The 23708-nt window shown below is 36.4% G+C and overlaps 2 protein-coding genes across 7 annotated transcripts; one reads left to right on the top strand and one right to left on the bottom strand.

Annotated features, from left to right (window-relative positions):
- On the top strand, window positions 7012-9613 carry LOC18788813 (heat shock factor protein HSF30). 6 transcript variants are annotated; one of them, XR_002272812.1, is made up of 4 exons: window positions 7041-7605; window positions 8005-8914; window positions 9007-9043; window positions 9169-9613. XR_002272812.1 is itself a non-coding variant. In XM_020569796.1 (3 exons), exons 1-3 carry the CDS (start codon window positions 7306-7308, stop codon window positions 9192-9194), a joined length of 1092 nt encoding a protein of 363 aa, XP_020425385.1. In that variant the 5' UTR covers window positions 7041-7305; the 3' UTR covers window positions 9195-9613. The 6 variants fall into 6 exon arrangements, 2 of the variants coding, with proteins under 2 accessions (XP_020425385.1, XP_007223311.2); XR_002272811.1 differs by having other exon boundaries at window positions 7012-7605; window positions 8005-9043; XR_002272813.1 differs by lacking the exon at window positions 9007-9043.
- LOC18791455 (cytochrome P450 711A1) lies at window positions 10207-13483 on the bottom strand. The gene is made up of 5 exons (XM_007222248.2): window positions 13097-13483; window positions 12264-12416; window positions 11370-12162; window positions 11173-11268; window positions 10207-11044 (listed from the first exon to the last, which is right to left on the bottom strand). The coding sequence occupies exons 1-5, from the start codon at window positions 13324-13326 to the stop codon at window positions 10700-10702; spliced, it is 1617 nt and encodes a 538-aa protein (XP_007222310.1). The 5' UTR covers window positions 13327-13483; the 3' UTR covers window positions 10207-10699.

Raw genomic sequence — 23708 nt, 5'->3', positions numbered from 1 at the left:
AGATTGAACCTTGACGTAACAAAAAGCTAAAGAAGCCCTCTCTCTCTCCACCCCAGAGCCCCAGTGTGGTAAAAAGCAGGGTCAGCTGACGTGGACAAATATGTGTGCTTGGGTGGTGCCGGGTCCCACTCCCCATGACATAATCATCGGAGCTAAATCACACTTTCCTCGTCATCGTGACGTTCCCCTGCCGACACGTGGCGTTGTCTTTTACTTTCCCCCAGGCACGGAGGAGGAGGCTGTGGGCTTGGGGGAGATTAGACGGCATGGCCCAGGCTACTTTTGGGTCTGTATGGGCACAACCAATGGCAGAGCACCACGTGGGTTGTCGATATGCTAATGCGGAGGTGACCTTTGTTGTGTGTGTGGATGGATGTGGGGTTGCGGGACCCACCATGATTGATGAAATTGAGTCTTGGGAATTTTGTGAAAGGTGCACCGTTGATGGTGGTAAATATGGTGTCTGCCATATATCGTGTGGTTGTTTAAGATATGAGTTGAAGGGGATTGCATCACACGTTGGAATGGCCCACTCTTTTGGCCTTTACATGCTCATACTTAGAGAGAGAGAGAGAGAGAGAGAGAGCTTCTCTTCTCTTTTCACCCCCTTCTTGTTTTTTATTTCTTTAAAATTAAAACAAGGGGCTCCATGTAAGCTTATAAATAATGGCCCACATCAGCATCTAACAAAGGATGCAAACCCACGATTGACCATCTCCTAATAGGGTGGGTTTGCCTATGAATTTAATGATACTAAATTTAAAGCATGTGATTAAGAGACGTATATAATAGTCATATTTGATTTCTTGGATTATAGGAGTTTAAGATATTTGTGGTCATTCATCATTTGATATAAATTCAACGATTCACTTATTCTTACTCTTTTTAAGAAACTTTTTTGAACCATTGGATTAATATCCAACGGTACGTGACCACAATCTCTTGAACTCCTATGATCTAAAAGATCGGGACTTATATATATATTGTGTGTGATTCTTAAACGAATTAGATTGATTTTAAAATGTTTTTTTTTTGTCAACTGTATACATAGGCGAAGCCAAAAATTGGGGTTGTGAGGGGGCATTTTGTGCTTCCACCCTTTGACCTTAGTCATAAACTTGGCTTATTTGATAATGATAGGATCCTGTGGTCTCTTTAGTCATTACAATATGGTCAGCTGTCATCATATGAGTAGTTATGCTAAGAGATCAGCATGTTGGTTAATTTGTCTGTTAGCTAATCGACTATATTAGGTGATTAATCAGTATTAGATAATATATTGATTGTATTGTATTGTTTGAGTAGTAGAGAGTATTTTCTCTCCATACGTTGGGTAAAGGTTGAACAAGGGGTTCTAATCAAGATGAAGGAGGGTGAGTGTAGGTGTGTACTCTAGAATTAGAGCTATGTACAATTTTTTATTTGATATATTTATGTTTCGAACTCTTAAGTTTTTTATTTTTTATTTTTAAACATAAGTAATAGTCTAACTACAAAGAGGATGATGTTTTCTCACACACGCACTACCAAGGTGTCATTAATATTCGAATATGAGACCACTAATTTACAAGTCAAGGTCTTTTCTAATGGATTAAGGGCCAGTTTGGGATTGCTGTCACTTTTAAAAAAAGTTACTTCTGATGTGCTTTAAAAATAATTAGTTGTAAAATAAAGAAGCTCCATGTTTGATAAACAATATTTTTTAAAGTGCTATTAATACAAAAAGCAGTTTCAAAACTGTTTGGTAAATTTTAATATAAAACTGTTGTAATTGTGAATAATGACTAAAATAGACATGATGTTGAAAGCGTTATACGCATACAGTGGTAATGGTGGTGGAGGAGGTGGTGAATGAGATAGAGGTGAAGGTGGTGGTGGCGGAGAAGGAGGAGGTTGTGGTGGCGGAGGAGGAGGAGGAGGAGGAGGAGGAGGATGTGGTGGTGGTGGTGGTGGAGGTGGTGAAGTTGGATGTGGAGGTGGATGTGGTGTTATTTTTAAAAATTAATGATGATATCTTGAGAATTAAAAAAATTCATTAAATGCTCATATATGCTTCTTTTAAAAGTAACTTTGAAAAACAACCCAGGACATGCTTTTTAAAGCTGCTGTCAAAAGGTCATTATTTTTAAAATAATCGAGATATATTTTATTTTTACCCAACACCTTAAACTGCTTAACTTTAAAGTGAAGGAGATTTTGGCCAAAAAAAGCAATCCCAAACAGAGCCTAAACCTCATTGGCTTAAACTTCCTTTCTTTGATACAATCATTATCACATTAGTAAACTTATTTTTGTTAGTTAATATATATTCCATTTGAAACCTAATTACGAAGGAACATGTCTTAATTTGGGAACTAGAATGAGTTGATGGGGTGGTCCAAATCCAACTTTTTTGGCCGCAAAAAGTGAAAAACATAACTTCTATTTGAAGATACAAGGGTAATTTTCGTGATGCGACTAGCACGCATTAAATGGCAATAAGATTTTGAAACTTGTCCAGCTATTTACTCCATTCCACATATCTTCCCCAAGTATTCAGTTTGCCTTTTTCAAAGTCAACACACCCTAATCTTACAAAATGGCTATATGTCAAATTTAAAATTATCCCTCACGAAAATTTATTTTTTCTGATCGTGACAGAGAAGATCTCTTATGATTTAAATATTTTCTAATGGTGAGTAGAAAAGGGCCTAAACCTAACTTTTCTTTAATATGTAAATGAAGCAATATTTATAAAGATATTGGTGTGAAATAAATAGGGCATGCGTATGCATTCGTTGTCCTCCTTAGCAAATTACTTTTATATTTCATTTAAATACTTTTTATTTTTTATTTTTCTTCTTTTGATAAACGGTAAACGATGCGACAAGATATTTTGATAAATGACGTCGTGTCGTGTCGAGAGATATAGATAAAACAGAGTAATCATACTTCATCTTATCTTGTTTATCAAAAATCCACGCTTGCTTGTTTGAAACTTGTGAACAAATCACAAATCAAAACGAAGCAATGGAAATGAAATGAAGCGTCGTGGACCAAAGAAATTAAGATGAATTGCTGCTTTTTGATATTGGAAGAGTGTGGCGCTCGTGGTCGCCATGCTGGAGGTCAAATCTGAAAAGCCATATCCTCCCATATATAACAAATCGTCATGCTCAGCGTCAGCATTTCAGACTTGAGAGGTAGCTGAAATGATCATCCACCTCTTTAAAATTAAATGTGGAATTAATAATGCACCAAATCTTAAATCCATTTGCCAGAGGGAGGACCCAGAGAGAGGAGAAAGACACTTCGATTGTCTCCCTCCAATGTGTCTCAAAATAAATAAAAGTTTTCAGTACAAGTTGATGCTGCAGAGCCGGCAAAAACTGCTATGGATGGCAGAGGGCTCAGCTCAGCCAAAGGTGCAATTCAATTGGCAAAGCTTCCTTCCATTTCAATTTTCTCTCTTTTTATTCGTTCATTACATGCAGAATTTATTTTTTTGAGGTGCAATTTAAAATAAAAATTCTTTATATTATTTGAGGTGTTTTCTTGGATCCCATCATCATGGCTACTTGTTCATCAGCTCAAAGAGACAAACACTGTGATTATCAAAATGCTGACTAATGGCATCAATTTTCCACATTATCGACCTGTGTCTTTCACATGTGGATCCATAATAATAGCTAGCTATGCATGCTTTTCCCGCATAATATTCTGTATTTGTGATGAGACCGGCCTGGTCCTAAGATTTTGAGGGCGAAACTTAAAAAGGAGCATTCTATTTAATATGAAAATATTTATAAAAAAATTTGTCATGACTTAATAATATAAAACAATTTTTTTAATAACTAAAATTCATCATCTGTTAGCATGCAACAACAATTATAAATAACATTTATAAAATTTTTAATATTTTAATTTGAGAAAATATAAGAGGACGAAGACATGAACTTTTTTTGTTTCCTTTTGAGTGGATGAAATAATACACTCCAAATTTTTTATTTGATTGAAGAAAGCTTGTATATATTGCTTTTCTCTTATTTGACGTGCTTCCTCTTTAAATACAACTACTGTATGACACAATATAGACTCGATCAAACTCAACTTGCTTACTAAAATCAAGGGGATGAATTTCAACTCAACAAAATACACACTTGTGTTACTTTCTTGCATGATCAAGTATATAGATATATAATATCTATAATATTAATAAACATAATATACAAGTAACTTTTTGTTGGGGCCCTTCAAAATTGAAAGTCTTGTACAGTGACACCACTTGTACATCCTCAGTGCCGTCCCTAGATGAGAAATAAACATTTATGCAGAAAATTGTTTAATTAAGGATCTGTTTGATTTGTGGAATGAACTTTTCAAACATGTAAATGCAACTTCATATCTATTCATAAACTTCTAAATCTTAAACCAAACGGACCTGATAATTTCGGCCCACTGAATCACACTGGTTTTTCTTTCAAATCATAAAAAAGAAGATCCTATACTTGTCCTGTCATGCTTTAATTTAATTTGACAGCTACTATAATAATATTATACATATTGAATCATAATTAAGTGAATAAAAAAATTACAGAAACTTGTGCCAGATTGAAGCATGGACGGAGGGCAAGAAATAACCCTAATCCTGACTGATTTGACGGGTATTTTTAAACCCAACCCACTGAGAACTTTGACGTTTTGTATACTTGTAGAAAAAAAACAAAAGAAAAAAAAGCTTGGAACAAATTACTATCTGATACAAAAAGATGATAGGAACACATATTTTTAAACATAGGTTTGCTGCCGACCCTTTATTTAAGTATGAACCAAAAGCGTTTGTTTATTTGGAGGAAAGATAAAAAGTAAAGAAAAGCAAGCATACATGGTTGGAGTGAGGGACCCAGAAATCGTGTAGATTATTACTAACAGTGGACAACAAAATGAGGTCACCCTCTTCTTCGCTATCTTGCCTGCCTTGGTGTGTTATTAGAAAAGCCATGACGACACCCATCTCTATACCCTCCCCTCACATATATATTATTTAACCGTAGTGTTAGTGCCAACGAGGTATAGTTCAATAAAAACAGACTTTGATTTAGATATTAGTAATCTTAGATTCGAACTCGCATGACACTTCTTTTTCTCACATATATTATTTAACAGTGGTGATGGTGACAACGAGTCTATAGCTTAATAAAAATGAACCTTGACCTATATATCGATGATCTCAAATTCGAACCCAAATGACATTTTAATAGTGTGTATAAGAAACTCCCTTCCTTTATATTAGACTATCATTTACATTTTAAAAAGAAAGAGAAAAAAAAAACAGTTTTGGGTGTGACAAGTTGACACTATTGGTGGTAGGGGCTCTCCAAGCCAAGAAGAGGAAGGGAGGGCTCGTCTTCTTAACCAATAAAATACGTAATGCTTGGTTGGTTTTGCTTCGTATTGTTGTGAATGATGATGCTAACAATCACTATTAGCGGACAGCGGTATATAATTCATCCAATTAATAAATAAAGAAATAAAGAAATAAAAATTATATTTAATAGAGCAAGTAAATAAATAAATAATCCAAGGTCGGAACTTGGAAAACTGCAAGTTTCATACGTCATCCTTCTTAAACTTAGTCCTTATGTGCACGTGATCGGTGTTGTTTTTGGTCATTGTTTATATTATCTCTTTCGGATTTTTCTTCACACAAGTCTAAAGTCTTCAACCATCTGTCGTCATTCCTTCATTTTCACTGCTCATCACCTTATTCTCATGTAATAAACTATTTGTAATATTATTATTATTATTAATAGAATTCAGTACGGATGAATTCAAAACCGTTAATATTTAGTCAATCTACTTCAAGATTGAATTGTGAATTTTTCAATCCAATTCCATCCGCTTAATTTTGTTAATGTTAAAAAAACAAAGAATAATTTAATACGCGACATTATATCAGTTTCGGAATTTAGGGATCCAACTCAATACTCCACACAAAATCATCAATTTTTTTGTCAGACAACACCATCATCATCGAAACCAATTAAAATAGGATTGAGTCGAGTCAAAATTATTGTAGAGCACACCCTGAGCCCAAACCTTTTGTCCTTAGGAAAGCCCAATTCTCAAAACGCTTAAAAATTGATGTTATCAGTGATGAGCCCAATATGGCAGCCCATTAATTTAAATAGACAAAATGGTGGGCCCGCATAACACATAATAGTTTTGGGTGACGGAACGAAACTTTGTTCCGTTGTGGTTTCCTTTTTTCCATTTTGTTTTTCATGTATTTATTGGAATCAATAATAGTAAACTAAGCATATTCCAATATCCAAAACCAACTTTCTGGTTTGTTCCATTTAGGAGAACAAAAGACGTCTCCTCTCATGTATTGCAATTTTTTTATTTTTTTGAGAGATTCACTATTATATTAAATATAGGAGTTCAAATTATAAAAGAATCCTAAATGAAATGGACTTTAAAAACACACTAAAAACTCATTTACAACATAACAAATTTTTTTTTAAATTTCTTTTAAATTACAAAACTGCCATTGATTTATTGAAACAAACTCAACCCCAAAACCTCATAAAAAAACCCAAGACACTCAATAGGGCATCAAAGTAATTTTATATTCAAAATTAAATTCAATAGGGTCAGCTATCAATTTTTGGGTTTGTTTATAGAAATTAAATAATATATAATTTATCTATATTATTAGTGCTAAGAATGAATATATAACAAAATATCTTCTTTTTTTTCCTGATAATTAATGCAGATGTGGACTCTCTTGTTGGTTTATGCATAAAATAAAATAAGAATTCTCAAATTTGTTGATTGAAAACTTAAAAAAATTATTAGTTGATATATATATTTTTTTTGTTGAACAAATTAATAAATAATTGATTTTGAGCATAATTGAGCACAATAAAAAGTGGTATATCAGCTATTGGGCTCATGTTCTTCATATGGCCCAAACGTGGAGAAGGTTCTAGAGCTTTGGGGTGTTTGCTATTTGTTGTGCGATCTTATACAAGGGGAAGAAACTTCTTACAAATTTGAGAGACACCGTCCCCTCATGTCTCTAGAACTTTCCTTTCCACCGCCTTAAATATACATCTTCTCTCTCCTCCGCATTACAAAAAACACTACCCAGAAGATCTCAAAGTTCTCAAATTTCACTCAAAGCTCAAATTGATCAACTAAATTCCGTTAAATTGCATCCAATTCCAAAACCCAATTCTTGCAACTCTCTGGGAATGTAAAAAATCCTCACTTTGAAAGTGAGAGCACGAATTGGGGGTGCGTGAGAAACAGAGCAATACCATGGATGGAGTGGCGGTGAAAGAGGAAGAGATTGTGACATGCACTGTTGGTTCATCATCCTCTTCTTCTTCAAGCTTCTCACCTCAGCCAATAGAGGGCTTACACGAAGTGGGCCCTCCCCCTTTTCTCACAAAGACCTTTGAAATGGTGGAGGATCCTTCTACAGACGCCATTGTCTCCTGGAGCAGAGCTCGCAACAGCTTCGTTGTTTGGGACTCTCATAAGTTCTCCACCACTCTTCTTCCTCGCTACTTCAAGCACGGGAACTTCTCCAGCTTCATTCGTCAGCTTAATACATATGTAAGTGATCCTCAAAAAACATGAACTTTATTGCATCGTCTTCATATTGAATGCAGAATTCTACATGGGTTCTTTTCTTTTTTGCAGTTCCCTTTTAGTTTGTGGGCTGACATGAAAAATTTGAGAAATCAAGTAATAATAAAGTTGGCTGCTTGCTAATTACTGTAACATTTTTGGTTCAGTGTAAGAATTTCAATTATTGGTTGTCATGCTTTTTTTATTCGTTCTGCAACTCTGTTAACTAGTTTCGATGCTCTCTTTGAATTTCTTATAAAAGCAATTCCCTTTCTTCTGATGGTCATGAATCATGATTTGATTTCATTGCTCGTCAGTAGGGTTTGCTAATTACATACCTGTTTAGTAAATTTCAATGCTTGCTCATCAACTGATTGCATGCAGGGTTTTAGAAAGGTTGATCCTGACCGATGGGAATTTGCCAACGAAGGGTTTCTGGGAGGGCAGAGGCATTTACTGAAGACCATCAAGAGGAGGAGGCATATGTCACAGAGTATGCAACAAGAAGGTGGAGGAGGAGCTTGTGTTGAACTGGGCCAGTATGGACTGGAGACTGAGCTTGAAAGATTGAAGAGAGACCGAAATGTTTTAATGACTGAAATAGTGAGGCTGAGGCAGCAACAACAAAATTCAAAAGAACAAGTCATGGCAATGGAGGGTCGGTTGCAGACCACAGAGAAAAAACAACAGCAGATTATGGCTTTCCTTGCTAAAGCACTCAATAGCCCATCTTTTATCCAAAACCTTGTTGAGAAGAAGGCTCGGAATAAAGAGTTGCGTGGTATGGAAATTGGTCGAAAGCGGAGATTATCAGCTAGCCCCAGTGTGGAGAATCTGCAAGAAAAACCTAAAACCCATGTTGCGGACTACTCAGCAAGCCAAGATCAGGGAGAGTTGGAAACTATCGGATCGCAGATTGAGACCTTTTTCTCAGCTGCTGCATTGGATAATGAATCAAGCAGTGATATCATAGACCCTCATTCAAGTTCGGTTGGTGGCAACTTCGGCATTGTTAATGAGACTACATGGGAGGAGCTGTGGAGCGATGAGCTCATTGGTGGCAATCCGGAGGAAGACGTTATTGTGGTGGGCGATGAATCAGATATCGATGTCGCGGTGGAGGATTTGGTTGCAGAGCCAGCAGATTGGGGTGAGGACTTGCAAGAACTTGTTGATCAAATGGGTTATCTAATCAGGTCCAAGCCTTGATGTTAAGAAAATGTCTGTGATGATGAAGTGGTTGTGTGCTGAGTTGGCCCCTGCAACCCCATTCCTATCTTTAATCCAGATATTGGTATATGATTTAAGAACTTCGGTTCCATTAATTATTTGTATGTGTGTGTTATTTGTTTTGTGAGTGATAATAATATATGATTTGTGATGCAGCATGAGGGATGGTCAAAGTTGCAAAGGGGCCAACGATGTAGTAGCTGTTTTTTTCAGTATCCTTTAATAATTATTCATATCTAGTGTGTGTAATATTTTCTTGACATTTTCGAAGTTGTGTCAATGGTTTTGATTTGCTGTTTCTTCCTTGATGCTTTGCAGGCGGACCGGCCGACGGAGACCTTTGAGGGGTTCCGATCCTTGAACTTATACTTCTGATATATCTTCAGATTGCTGTAGCCAGTGTACATTTGTTCATTCAAGTATGTATATTTAGCACTTAGCAGTTAAGTCAGTTGTCTTGTATGCTACTATTGGAGACCTGGAGTGCATGAAGTTAGTTTCTCTACAAAATATGAGAAAGTGGTTATTGGTGTTCAAATGCTTTTCATTGAGTGCTGCAGATCCACTGCGTTAAGAATTTCTGCTTGCAAATATTGAAGAAACTTCTCACTACCTGAAATTATGTAAATGTAAAAACAGTTGATTGTACATGTCTTGTTCAGGGCTGCTGTGTAGCTAGCTGTTCTTTTAGCTTAAACTGTCACTCTTCCTTTGATGCAATAGAACTCCTTATTTGTCAATAAAGTTGACTTTTATTTTGTCATCCATAAATCTATTTCCATGCAATGCAGATACAGATACGGTTATAATTGAAAACAAGGGGCTTGCAGAGGAGGCTAAAACCCTGGTGTTTTTATGTTTAAGAACACCATCCACAACATTAAATTTTTGTAGAAACGTATATTACACAAAGCATTTAGGTTTCTTTGTTGGTCAAAGTTAGAAAGGGGAGGAGGTTTTTTCATGCACATTGTCAATGTCAAGATGTTATGGTGGTTTGAACTACTGGTATGCAAGTGAATATATTTTTTCACTAGATTAGACCTCGTTGACACATAACAGCTGGTCGAAGTAAAGAGATGTGGGCCCAAAGTGCAGATTCTGAAATCAAATCTAATGGCCTAGCGCTTTTTTATTTATTTATCTTGGGCTTGATGGGGCCTGAGTCTGAGCTCATATCAACCCAAAATAACAGAAGAAAATTAACGCAATGGTTGGTTGCTTTTCATAGAAGAAGATATATTTTTCTTTTCATGGAGTTTTGATCGGATAGAAAAATGTAGAGAGAGAGAGAGAGAGAGAGAGAGAGAGAGAGAGAGAGAGAGAGAGAGAGAGAGAGAGAGAGAGAGAGAGAGACATAGTCACTATCCTTGTGTATAATGTAATGTGCATGTAGGATAAAACATATTCCTAGGCGACGTGCACTGTATAGGCACGTGAAGACAAGAGTAGATAGAAACGAATCTAAACATTGCAAAGAAACAGATTCTCATCCGTCAAGACATATGAGTTAAAACAAGCAAATAATGAGCCATGTGAAATTGCCAGTTGACATAAAAAAGGTACAAACAAGGCTAAAGAGGAGACAGAGGAGGAATTGAAGACTGCTTCCTACTTATTTTCTCTGAGACCGATCGTGGAATTCATCTCTAGCTTTCTTGCATTTGGAACCAACCATCACTGGCAATGATCTGTTAAATTAACCCGAAACTGAAAATTTGGTGTCAAATTATGAATGATTTCAACAACATTACAGTGAAGAATATGTTTTACTATATAAATTTTCGTACAACCGAGCTCCAGTTGTCTTGTTTCGTGTTTGATGAGTTGTACGGTTGGCAAAGTTTGATCAGGCATGTTGAAATAAAGTTCGCTTTATGACTCTGAGCTTGACACCATTCTTGAAGTTGAGAACAATGCCATACTCAAGTTGTAGAGGTTTCTCCATTCCGGGAGAGTGCCGGAACACATAGTTCCGGTATAAGTGAATGAGTGAGAGCTTTAGTTCTTGCAGGGAAAACTTTTGACCAATGCAGGATCGAGGTCCGATCCCGAAGGGTATAAAAGCATAAGGATGCCTTTGTTTCACTTCTTTGCAGCTGGGATCAAACCGCTCTGGCCTGAACTTGTCCGGCTCTGGGAAGTTCTTTGGATCTTTTGCTAAAACTCCAAGTGCTAACCAAACCCAAGTCCCCTGCTCCTCTCACAAACAAAAATGAACTACTCTCATAAGACAATTCATATACAAACCATTTCCAGTGTCCACAGAGGAAAAGTAGTTGTACATAGAGATGTTATTAATTTGTGTAAGTAGAACAATACCTTCGGTAGAAGATAACCTCCTATTTCGACTTGTCTAGATGTTTCTCTTGCAACTAATGGGGAAACCATGTAAAACCGCATTGCCTCTTTGATAACCTGCATTCCAACAGCCAATAGATAAATCAAACTCCATTTTCATGTCAGTACATAGAGGCATTTTGCAATTTGAACATTTGTTGGACTTTCAGAAGACTTGCCTGATCAATATAAGGAAATTTGTGTTGAAGATCATGAGCAGTGGGCATCTGATCAGGAGGTCCAAATCCATCAATCTCTGCAAGCAACTTTTCTTCAACTTCTGGGTGTCCAGCAACCAAGTAAACAATTGAAGACAATGTAAATGCTGTTGTGGCTGACCCAGCAAGGAGATGCTCGTAAGTAACAGCACTAATGTAGTCTGGGGTAAAGACACTCTTTGAAACTGTCTCTGAATCCCTTGCATTCATTATGAGTGACAAGAAGTCCTTTGAACCTCTGTCCCTGTCTCTCATTTTCTTCCCTACAAGCTCATCAAGCCGGCCGCTTAATTTCCGGTTTGTACGTTCAACTTTCCAGTCCATAGTGCCAGGAATTCTCTTCAAGATTTGCCTGAATGGCTCCTGGAGAACAGGTACAAGTAGTCCCAGTATGATTGATAAGGAGCCTGACAAGTCCATCTTAAGCTGTGTTGTGGAATATATGTGTTGGTTGATAAAGTCTGAGACTTCAACATTGTTAATGTCTTGGGAACCACCAATCTGCTTGTTGATTGAATCACTGATGGACTGTGGTTTAGAAAGGCCAAAGTTGACACCAAAGGCAGCTTGTCCTATCACATCTGTGGTCAATCTGAGGGAGAGATTGGAAAAGGTAATATCTTCTTCTTTGGAGGAGCCAAGTTTTTCAGTCGCAGATTCAATGAAGGACTGCATGGTAGGCACAAGGCTGGCTAGGTGTGATGGTTGATACACTGATAATATAGTGTTTCGCATGGCAGACCATCTTGCATCCCTGCAGGATGCTCAAATTCCATCAGATCACTCAATAATTTTATAATAACTTCAACTGATATTTTACACTTTCATAATAACACAATTACGAATTTACGATACCTGGTGAAAAAGAGACCTTTCTGATGAAGAGGGGAAGCTGAGATGGGAGATGGGATGCTTCTGTTTTGAATATCTTTGAACTTCTTAATTCCAACTTCTCTACAAAGCTCTGCATCTGCTACAATTATAAGTGGCTGCCTGCCCATATGAAACCTGCCCAAAATATGTAATCAAAGAAAATAAACGTGATGACATGAGACATAGAGTTTGTTATGTGATTAACACCCTCCAACCCTCCTAAAATTTAAAAATAAAAAAGAAAAAAAGAAGGAAGGAAAGAGTATATTTTTCCACAATCTATCAGCTTTGTAGCCAAGACCATGAAAAAGAAATGTCACAAAACAGAACAGATGCTACCTTTGCTGATTATTCAGTTAACATAGCGTTTGACCTTAAGACCATGAATTTGAAAAGAAACCTTCTTGGGCTGAAGCCACGTGGTAAAGGAAAGTGGGTTAGTCAATTTGGCAGGGCAAATTCAGCCTGCCCTTCATGTGGTAATGTTACGGCCAATTTCTAACCCACAATGCAGCAGTGGGAGGGAAGTCTCAGCTTGTTCCTTGTAAGTTGTATCTAACCTAGCCTACGCATATTTCTGAGATAAGCATAATCTTTGTGCTTTATGAGGGTAGTCTAAGTCTGTCTCAGATGATTAACTGAGGAAAATTCTAGATAAAACTCATTTGAGAACAAGGAAAAAAAAAGAAAAAGGATGAAAGTTCATTTGAGTAAAATTGTTTGTCTTTTTCTCATCCCCCTAGAAAGCCTAAATATTTGGTCCCAAAAAAAGAAGGTTTGCTCAACTTGCTACATACACAAATTAATAAACTGACCTGAAAATAGGGCCATACTGTTTGGCAAGAACTGAGAATACATCAGGACCATACTCTGCCAGCAAGGGAAGGTGCCCTACCAAGGGGATAGTTGGTGGGCTAGGTACCCTCCTCACCCCCCAGTAGGGCCCATACAAGTACCCCAAAACTCCTGCCAGTATTGCCAACACTGTGAAGATGGTTGATAGCAGAGAGACATTGGTAAACAACAAGACTTCCAAAACACCCATTGTCTGAGAGACAGAGAGCTCTCTGTGTGTCTCTCTCTACTTGATACTTGATCAAAGAGCACAAAGCTTTGGGGTGGTTTAATAGGCTGGGGATGGAATAAGTGGAGCTCTCACTAGTCACTGAGCAGCATCCGGATGAAGGGTACTTTGCTCCTTTGTCACTTTTTAAATGATTTTACTTGTGAAAATTTGGGTGCCATTGGTCTATATTTTGTACTTTTATCATATTTTATATATATCCTAGCTGGTGACGAAATCATGGCGTTGTTTAAGCACTAGCATAACATTCTTTCACCAAGTTCTCCAATCAGACAACACCACATTCGCTTCTTCTGTAGGTCAAAAAGATAAAAGCATGCGTGATGGAACAAAACGATCATCAAAGATCACGCCTGCTCTAAGGAAAATTTTGTAAGGCCCCAACCCAACTGTGCTTTTGGGGGCGTATTTCCTGCAAACCGATGGCTCTTAATCTAGTAAAGATTATGTTAGTGCCGCCACACCTAATGGTAGATCAGGAAGCACAAAGAGAGAGGGGAAACGTGGTCAAACATGTTATTGTTCACGCGAAGAAAAGAGCTAGCATTAGACATTAGTCGCTCCACGTGACGGGATAATGATGTTAACGTTTTATCTGAACTAATAAACAATCAAACTTAACACTTACACCTGAACTTCTATCTTCTTTGTTAACCAAACAAATGAATTGAATATGAGCTTTTTATGTAGGTAATATTCTATCCTTATGTGGCTGTTATTTACTTACCTTCTTTGACTACTTTGTCTTGGATGGATAGATGGGAATCTCTTTCTTTGCGATGCCACCAGTAAATGTTGAAATTCCTCTCTCTCTCTCTCTCTTTCTCTCTCTCTCTAATTTTGTCTTCACAGCTGAAGCATATAGGAGGATTGGTGGTGCCTAAATTGATCATGTTCTTATACCAGGAATATGTTTTATCCTCCACACAGACCAGGATTTATTCTTTCAGCATACGTCTATCCTAACAAGGCATGTTGAAGACTAATGTCCAGTGCATGATCATGTCCGCTTTATGACTCTAAGCTTGACATCATGCTTGAAACTGAGAATAAAGCCATAGTCAAGTTGCAGAGGTTTGTATAAGTGAATCAGTGAGAGCTTTAGCTCTTGGAGGGCAAATTTCTGGCCGATGCATGCTCGAGGTCCGATGCCCTTTCATCTTTGCAATTTCGATCAAACCTCTCTGGCTTGAACTTTTCTGGCTCTGGGAAGTTCTTTGGATCGTCTGCCATAACTCCATTTGTAGAACAACAACAATGCCTTTGGCAGCAAGTCCTTGGCCTCTCTGTCACATTCTTTCCTTCTCTTTTCAACAATCTGATCAAGCTGGCCACTCAGCTTATTGTTATTACATTCAACTTTGTAGTCAATAGTGCCAGGATGATGCAAAGAGAGAAAAATGATGCAAAGAGTAATTTACCCACAATCTAAGAGAGTCCACAACAACCTCTGCAGCCATCAAAACGTATGTCACAAATAATAGCACTTAAGACCATGATTTTTTTTTTTGGTTGAGAAATTCTATGATTGCATTCATAATTCAACTAAAAAAGCCACTAACCACAAATGGCCAATACAAACTAGCCACAAAAGGGCCATTACAATAACGGAGCGGTCTAACATCAAAATTAAGACAATCTGGTGTGTCTCTACTAACGATCATGTCACATCCCGGGATCGGCTCCGCCGTAGCACGATATTGTCCGCTTTGGGCCCCCCTCTCTGCCAGGACGGTTTTGTTTCTGGGAGCTCACGAGCAACTTCCCAGTGGGTCACCCATCCTAGGATTGCTCTAGCCCCGAACTCGCTTAACTTCGGAGTTCCTACGACTCCGAAGCCAGTGAGCTCCCAAAAGGCCTCGTGCTAGATGGATGCGGGTGTGCACATATAAGGCACATCACCCCCTCTCCGTTGGTTGATGTGAGATCTTACAGATCAGGCATGATATAAGATACTCTGGTATAGGCATCCCAACTAAAATTGCAAACTTAGAATAATAAAAAAGAGATAAAGTTTGAAAAAACCAAGCCATAACAATACAAATAAAACTCTCATAAAGAAGAGATGAAAAGCTCTCACAAAGGAGAGATGAAAAACTCTCACAAAAGGAGAGGTGAAAACTACACAGAGAACCTAAAGAGTCTCTGCAACTTATTCCAAACATAAAGAAATTGCAAAAAAGATGGTGGTGGAGATCCGACGCAGAAATGCAGGTGAAGATCCGATGCTGAGCCGCAGCCGCCTATACTGGTTGGATGAAAATCATAATAAAACTAAGACAAATAGGGAAAACCCTTTGTCTCTGAAAATGGGGGAAGAGGTGAAAGGAGGAAGAGAAGAGGGGAGAGAGGGGAAGAACAATGGCTTCCTCCCCCCTCAAAGTGGAAAAGACTCTAAGAGTGTTTTTTTGAGAGAAAGGGAGCTAGGGTTTAAGACCATGAATTTATAAAGGAAACCTTTTTGGGCAAGGATTTTGGGTTGAAGCCACATGGCAACGGAGTAGTGGGTTGGTCAGTTTGGCGAGTCCAATTTTCTTGTTACTAAATATCATGTGCCACCCTGTGTTCCCTGCTAGCTTTTTGACATGTGACAAACCACTTAACAACACTTTTAACTATGTTAACGCTGTTAAGTCTACCTCTCATCATCCTAACCAGCCAATGTCTTCCCCTACTTCGACTTAAGCCTCGCAGGTCCAGCCCCACCCCACCACCGCGAGACCTCCCCTCCCTCTCTCTCCCCTACTTACTGCCAGCCAACCGAGATAGGGACAGAGAACCACCCCACCCCTCCTTCACATAAACTTTAATATTCCAACCCAAAATTCCAAATTTTAGAATTAAAAATTCATTCTTTGATGTTTCGTGGGTGCAATTCGGTTGAACTGGATTCATCGACCATGGGTGCTAGTCGGCTTGGTTGGTGTTGAGTGTATGAGGGTTTCAGTCAATTTTCGGGAATGAGAATTGAGGCACAATCCAGAAGATAGAAGCATTAGACTACACGAATGGTTTTTTAATATGAATTAATTTTGGTTTTCTTTCTCTTTGAATTTTGTGACTGAGATGTTGTTGTGGCCTAAGAGGGGTTTGAGAGTCTAAAGCTTTCTGCTCTTTGGACAAAGAGGGGCTCAATTCTCAAACTTTAGAAATATCCTCAATTGAGAAATGGTGCAGGGTGGGGTTGCCATTGGAGTAAGAAAAAAAAAGGTGCTGGTGGTTGGCAACGGGTTAAACTCAAAGTGTGTGAGAGAGAGAGAGAGAGAGAGGTCGGGGATGTAAGGATGGTGTGGGGTTGTGCATATTTTATTTTTTGTTATTTTAATAAAAATAAATGGAATTAACAGAGGGGTTGCCATTGGAGTAAGAAAAAAAAAAGGTGCTGGTGGTTGGCAACGGGTTAAACTCAAAGTGAGAGAGAGAGAGAGAGAGAGAGAGAGAGAGAGAGAGGTCGGGGATGTAAGGATGATGTGGGGTTGCGTATATTTTATTTTTTATTATTTTAATAAAAATAAATGGAATTAATAGAGTTAATTGGCTTGCCACATGTCACGAAGTTAGCAAGGAAACAAGGTGGGCACAGGGCATTTGGTAACTGGAAAATTGGACTCGCAAGACAAAGTCAGCCAGCCCTTCATGTGGAAAGGATAATTTGTCCAATTAATTTCTAGCCCACAATGCATCAGTGGGAAGTCTCAACTTGTTCCACTTAAAAGTTGAAAATGTCGTGTTCTGCAAGTCGGTTGATTAACAAGAAAATAAACTTGGTATATGTTTTAGGCTTTGATTATTTGCAATCAAAGTAACCGATGTTAAAATACAAAAGAGAAGCAAGCACTTATTATGGAACATGATTAGTTCCGTTGGGTTCATTTCCGCAAATTAATTAACATATGCATCACCCCATTATTTCGTGACACCTTTCACGAGTAGAATAATTTATTAATTTTTTTTTTTTGGTATAAATGTAATTTGAATTTTGAGGCATGTGCGTCATAACCACTTCAATTTTTAATTTTAATTTTTAACCACCAGAATTTTGTCAAGTGTTGCAATCCACCACTTATGTTCAACTCCATAAAAATTTTGGTTAAGCTTATGGGCATCTCCGTCAATTCACAATAACTAAACATAATTTTAAAAACATAAGTTTTTAAAAAAAAGTTAACCTACCCCAACCCTTTTCCAATGCCAATTCTCCCCCCACCCTCATGCGAATCCAAACAATCCCCTTGCAAATTTGAATGCTAGTCACTCTACACTAGGTATGCAATAAGGACCAAGTTATGCAATTCCTAATTATATCATAGAGTTATATATGTTTTTGGCATGGGCCGCCCAAAGAGTATACAATCCTAATATTTGCTTATCCGGTTGGAAATTATCACAATGTGAGTTAAGGAGATTAAACTAGATAGTGTCAGCAAATATGAAGAAGTTGGGCTAATTTGTTCTGTTTTGTTTGAATTGCATCACAATATTCATGATGAAAGGTACTTAGAGTATTTTCACCAATTTGTCATGGCAAAAAACAATGGGAGGCAAAGGTTGTTACTATTCATATGAATAGTGTTTGCCATAGCAATTTTTGTTGTTGTTTTTCCACTCATTGCCATGGCAACCCAAGGGCAATCATTATTTACATGAGATATGAGGATAGCAATTTGTATAGAATTTTGGTGTAGGAAGTGAAGAATATGGGTATTTATATTTAAAAAATCTGAAATTTTTGGTACTTTTTCAGAAAATTTTTTTTATAAAATTTTTGTTGCCGACGTCACAGCCCTCAGACAGTAACTCAAACTGTTCTTGCCTTCAAGCCTATCAGAACTTAGTGGAGCCCACGCCTTGCCTGAGTTGTTTTGTACCGCTGAAGCTGCATTTCTTGACCTCGACATTCTTTTACCAGGGCTAGGCTGTCCACTGAAAGTGCGTGTATCCAATTCTAACTTTTAAAGACATTTTTTAAGTGAGTGACTTTTCTAGAGTTGACAAATTCTTAATGACTTTTACATACTTTAAAAAGTTAAGTGACAAACTTTCATATACTTTTGTCATAGAGTTTTATAGACTTTTAAATACTTATTTTTTAAATTTATTTTACGAATAGCATTTATCTTTTATGTTGAATGAATAGTCGGCATACATGGAACAAAAAATTAGGGAAAAAAAAAAAATTGGATACAAATCCTTATTAATTGTGTATATTTTCATAATAGCTTATAGGTAAAATGCATCCAATGCACCTTTTAAATTTTTATTTATCAAAATCTAATCACATAGTAACATATTCTTATCAAAAGAAATAAATATTACTCAATCATCAATAATATTTCATAAACACTTACAAATCAACAGAAATGGTCAGATTACAACTTACAAGAGTCTATATTCCTGCAATTCTCCTAGCCCAATACATGGGATGTAATCAAATTGAGAATATTATATGAAAAAATTATCCACCTAACGAATTATGGGTTAAGAAACAATACCTAAATAATAAATTAATGGGTTTAAGGGCAAAAAAATTATATAATAAAATATTGTATGCAAACCTAGCATATGAGACAATCAATATAATAAAATATTTATATGCAAACATAGCTTTGTGATGAAATATTGATAAGCTTCAGGATGCAAGCATGAAGAAAAGAATAGAAGAAATATTCACCAACAGATGGAAAGTACACGTGTGGATGAGAAGAGAAGAAAAACATTCAAGATTTTTTACTAACCTGAAGGAAGTGGATGACAAGATGGGATACCAAAGTAGAGCCCTAACCATAAAGAAAAAAGATACATCTGCTTGCTACTTGATATAACGAGGGAAGAAAGAATTGGAGACGTTTTGGTTCTATCTTCCTAGCTTCCCAATATTTTCATAAAGTCTGGTGTAAATTAGCAAGACTTTTGGTAGTAAGAATTAGCTTCAAAAGTATTGAAAAGTCATTTATTTCACAAAGTTTTTAAAAGTCATTTACATTTTGAATACCTCAAAACTTTTACATATTCTTTAAAACTCACAATTGAATACAACTAAACTTATAAAGACTATTTAAAAGTCATAATTGAATACCTTCAGACTTCTAAACTCATTAAAAGTCATTAAAAGTTAGAATTGGATACACCCCTTAGTGTTGTGATTGTTTTATGTATCTGATAGGGCAGGGCAACCCTCAACTTGTATGTTGAGGATAAACTTCATAAAGCTACTCCTGGTGGAACAGGAGGTGTCAAGCTCCTGTCAAGTCTATCACCAACTACTCACCAGTAAGTAGAACTAAAAGACCTTTCAGTTTTTTTTTTATAACAAATCAGATAAATTTTGACCCAAAAACAAAAAAAACTAACAAATCAGTTCAGTGCGTTCCTTGGAATTGCTGATGATATTTAACACAAAATGAGGCTGCAATTGCAATTATATCAAAAGATTCATAAGTTTGAATTGGTCACTGTAGAAGTTGATTGGGTATAGTTGTTCACTTTTTGGTTTTGCTTGTAGGTTACCTAGCACAGAAGCATGCAAGGGGGGTTATCTGATGTCCTATTCCTGGACTCTGTAACTGGGAAAAACATTTAGGAGGTTACATCATGTATTATTTTTATTGTCAAGGTGCAATTGAAAATTTTCATGGATTACCACGTAATGGCAGCTTTCTATTAGAATTTTTTTTTTAGAATTATTTTTAGTTATAGTGAATTGACGAAAATAACCTTAAATTTAACGAAAATTTTAACGGAGTTAGACATATGTGGTGGATTGCAACACTTTACAAAATTCAAGTAGTTAAAAATAAAAATAAAAAGTTCAAGTGATATTATGTAAATTTCCCTTTATTTAACGATAACTGAGAAAACGATATATACATACAATACTCTAAGGGCATGTTTACGTATCAGTACTGGAGAAAGTAAGGAATCAGATAATTTAGGAATCGGGGAACTACTGAATCGGTATGGGAAGAATCATTCCCATTAAGCTGTTTACTAAACATACGAAATTAGTAAAGGAATGGGGTTGATTCCCATTGTTATTGTTTACTAATTTTCATGAATCAGAATTCAAATTAATTTGATTACTAAAATGCCCTACACATTTTCACCACATCACATATATAAAATTCACCCAAAACCAAAAGCTATAGGAAAAGGGGTTTTGAATTAATCAGTAAGAGGGAATCCGTTATCAAAGAAAATTATCAGCAATTTATTCTGAACCAAAAGCTAGACAAGCTAACCTGGCTAAGAAATCTTTGATCAAGTGAGATAAAATTCACAAAAGAAGTCACCTAAGGGCTAAGCAGTTGCAAAGAGCACATCCAAAACTAACATAAGCAAATAAAATTCACAAAATAAACTCCAATAAATATTTATCTTTCACCTACGTAACTAGTAAATAATCAAATAATAATAATTTGCATAATCTAAGCGTGCATAGACATAACCCGCAGCACATACAACAAATATTATTCGAAGGTAGACAATCAAAGCATTTATAGTAACACGTAGTTTCCTCTTTGTGGACAAACTTAATCGAGCCATTTGTCTACATGACATTAAAATATGTATATTATTCAAGATATCAAAAGATTCTGTGATATGAAAAATATATATATCTGTGATATGAAAAACAGTTTAACATATGTGAAAAGATTCTGATCAACACAAGACATCGAAATTTGTAAAAGGATATTGGGAAAAACCAAAAACTAAAACAAAAAAGAAACAGTTGATCTATGGCATGAAGGCTTTTCCTCTTTTCCTTTTCTGATCAACACAATGCGAGGTGAGACCCAGAAATATTTGTGACAATAATAAAAATATTAGTTACCTAAGCCTAATCCTTGTTCTGTATATGACAACAATAGAATTATGGAATGGAAGGGAGACTGTAGTAATTATCACGTAAGTAGTAATTATCACATATCCATTGATTGGAACTCCAAACGGCAGCAATCACTTTGTAGTAATTACCTAAACAAACTGCAAGTCTTAGAATAGTAACACTAAGAAATTCATAAACAGAAGATAATGACATTCCACTTTGACAAAATAATAATAATTAATAAAAGGTTCTTAGGACGATAACCCCCACAAGTTAAGGGAATCATCAACCCCCATTAGTTGAGGAAATGGTCAAAGTACATTTCATACGATTGTCAATAATACCTCAAATGGTTTACTATAGTTGAAAGCCCTACACCAAAATTCAAAATTAAATGCAAACTAGCCTAACTACAAAACAATAAAATCTTGTTAAATCACAAGTAAAAACATGAAGAAATTCCTTGGAATATTAAGCTTTAGACAAAAACTGACGCTGCAATTGGAACTCCAAACAGCAGCAATCACTTTGTAGTAATTACCTAAACAAACTGCAAGTCTTAGAATAGTAACACTAAGAAATTCATAAACAGAAGATAATGACATTCCACTTTGACAAAATACATTCTGCACCAGCTATAAGATTTTCCAAACCCAACGCCATCTCTCTTCATTCATATACTACCAACATGGTTAACTATGACAATATCATCAATTTATTTATCCATGATCATACTTTGTTTTGCGATGAATGTGAAGACAGAAGATAGAAGAAAAAGAAAAAGGTGGATAGATAGATAGATGGAGTGACTTACATAGTTTCTGCTGCTCCAGGGAGGCTGTGTTGTAACGTTAAGGGTTTGAGTTGTTTGAACTCCTTCTGGCGTGTATTTTTATTTTTTTTAGGGTTTGAGTTATTTTGGAATTATAGTAAAGTGGTAAGGGTATTTTTGGAAGTTAATAAGAGAAAGCAGGAATGGGAATCGTATCGACTAGTCCCCCCTAGTCGATCTGATACCTAGTTTTGAGGGAATGTGATTACGGATTTTGAGGTGGGGCCCACTTATTTTTTTCATTCCTGATTGCAAGTAAACGCAGGGGAAGTCAGGAATGGAAATCATTCCCTTTCCTCCCATACCCATTACTGATACGTAAACATGCCCTAAATGTGAAGATACAATTAGAGAGAGGAATCTCAAGATTGCTCGTAGCATTGCAAATAAAGAGAAGGCAAAAAACTACCATCTATGTATCTAATCTAGGCAAATAATTGGGATAAGAAGACAAAAGCTTACTTAGGTTAGCGCCAGAAGCAAATAATAAACAATAAGTTAATGTGGTATGGTTGTTCTTTCTTTGTTGCCAACTGATAATAATTAATCATATCTGGTGTGCCTAATACTTTCCTTGTTCTTAAATTCATACGCGTGTCAAATGGTTTAGATTTTGTCGTTGTTTCTTCTTTGATGCTTAATTTGCAGGCGGCAAGTTGTTCATTCATGTAGGTCATCAGTTTTTAAAGTTGGGTTTGATGGGTTGGGCTGGGCCTAGTCTCCATTACCGATCCAAAATAAAGCTAAACTTGCAAGATCCATGATTAAGTTTAAACATTTAAATTCATAAGTTAAGAGTGTTGCTAAACGAACCTTAAAATTAACTGAGTACACCCTAACCCTACAATCAAACTATTTATTGAATTACTAATTTACCCTAATATAAAATGACTAAAAAAGATATATTAAATTGTGAAACAAATAAAATTTTAATAAGTACACCTTAGGGTTTAGGGTTTACTCACTATATTCAACCCGTATCAGACGTAGAAAAGTCTTCATATTGCTTGGTGCTCACGAATAACGTAGCGAGTACTGGTTTAGGATTGGTATTGCAAAATTAAAGATTTTGATGAAACTCAAAATCTGAAAAGATGACACAAATTCATGTAAAAAGAAAAACTTGGTTTAGGATTGGTATTAGAGTGTTGTACTAGGGCTATTTTTGGTAGTTAAATATAGTGTACTTAGTTAATTTTATATTTTGATTAAAATATTAGGGTTAACTTAAATTATAGGGTGTACTCAGTTAATTTTAGGATTCGTTTAACAGCACTCTAATTAAGGGTCATGCTAGGGAGACCAACTTTAGATACCAACTTGTGTACCAACTCTCTAATAGAGGTGGAGCCCACCAATACAATGGGTCCCACACTCTATTAGAGAGTTGGTACACAAGTTGGTATCTAAAGTTGGTCTCCCTAGCATTTTCCTCTAATTAATGATGCCAGAGAAAAATAATAATGGAATAATTTAATGTCACTCTTAAATAAAAAGGAAAGTAACCAGTGTGAAAACACAAAAGAGAAGCAAGCCGCTTACTTCTCAACCTAATTAGCTTAGCTTCATCTGGGTAATATTTTTGGCAAATTAACATAAAAATCAACGCCGTGATTCCGTCACCAATTTTCACGAATAGAATAATTTATTTAATTACAATTGAGAAGAAACAAATTGAGAAACAAG

The sequence above is a fragment of the Prunus persica genome, chromosome G1 (genome assembly GCF_000346465.2).
Source record: "Prunus persica cultivar Lovell chromosome G1, Prunus_persica_NCBIv2, whole genome shotgun sequence".
NCBI lineage: Eukaryota > Viridiplantae > Streptophyta > Magnoliopsida > Rosales > Rosaceae > Prunus > Prunus persica.
Note: the sequence above shows the minus strand (reverse complement) of the source record. Positions and strands in the feature narration are given on the sequence as shown.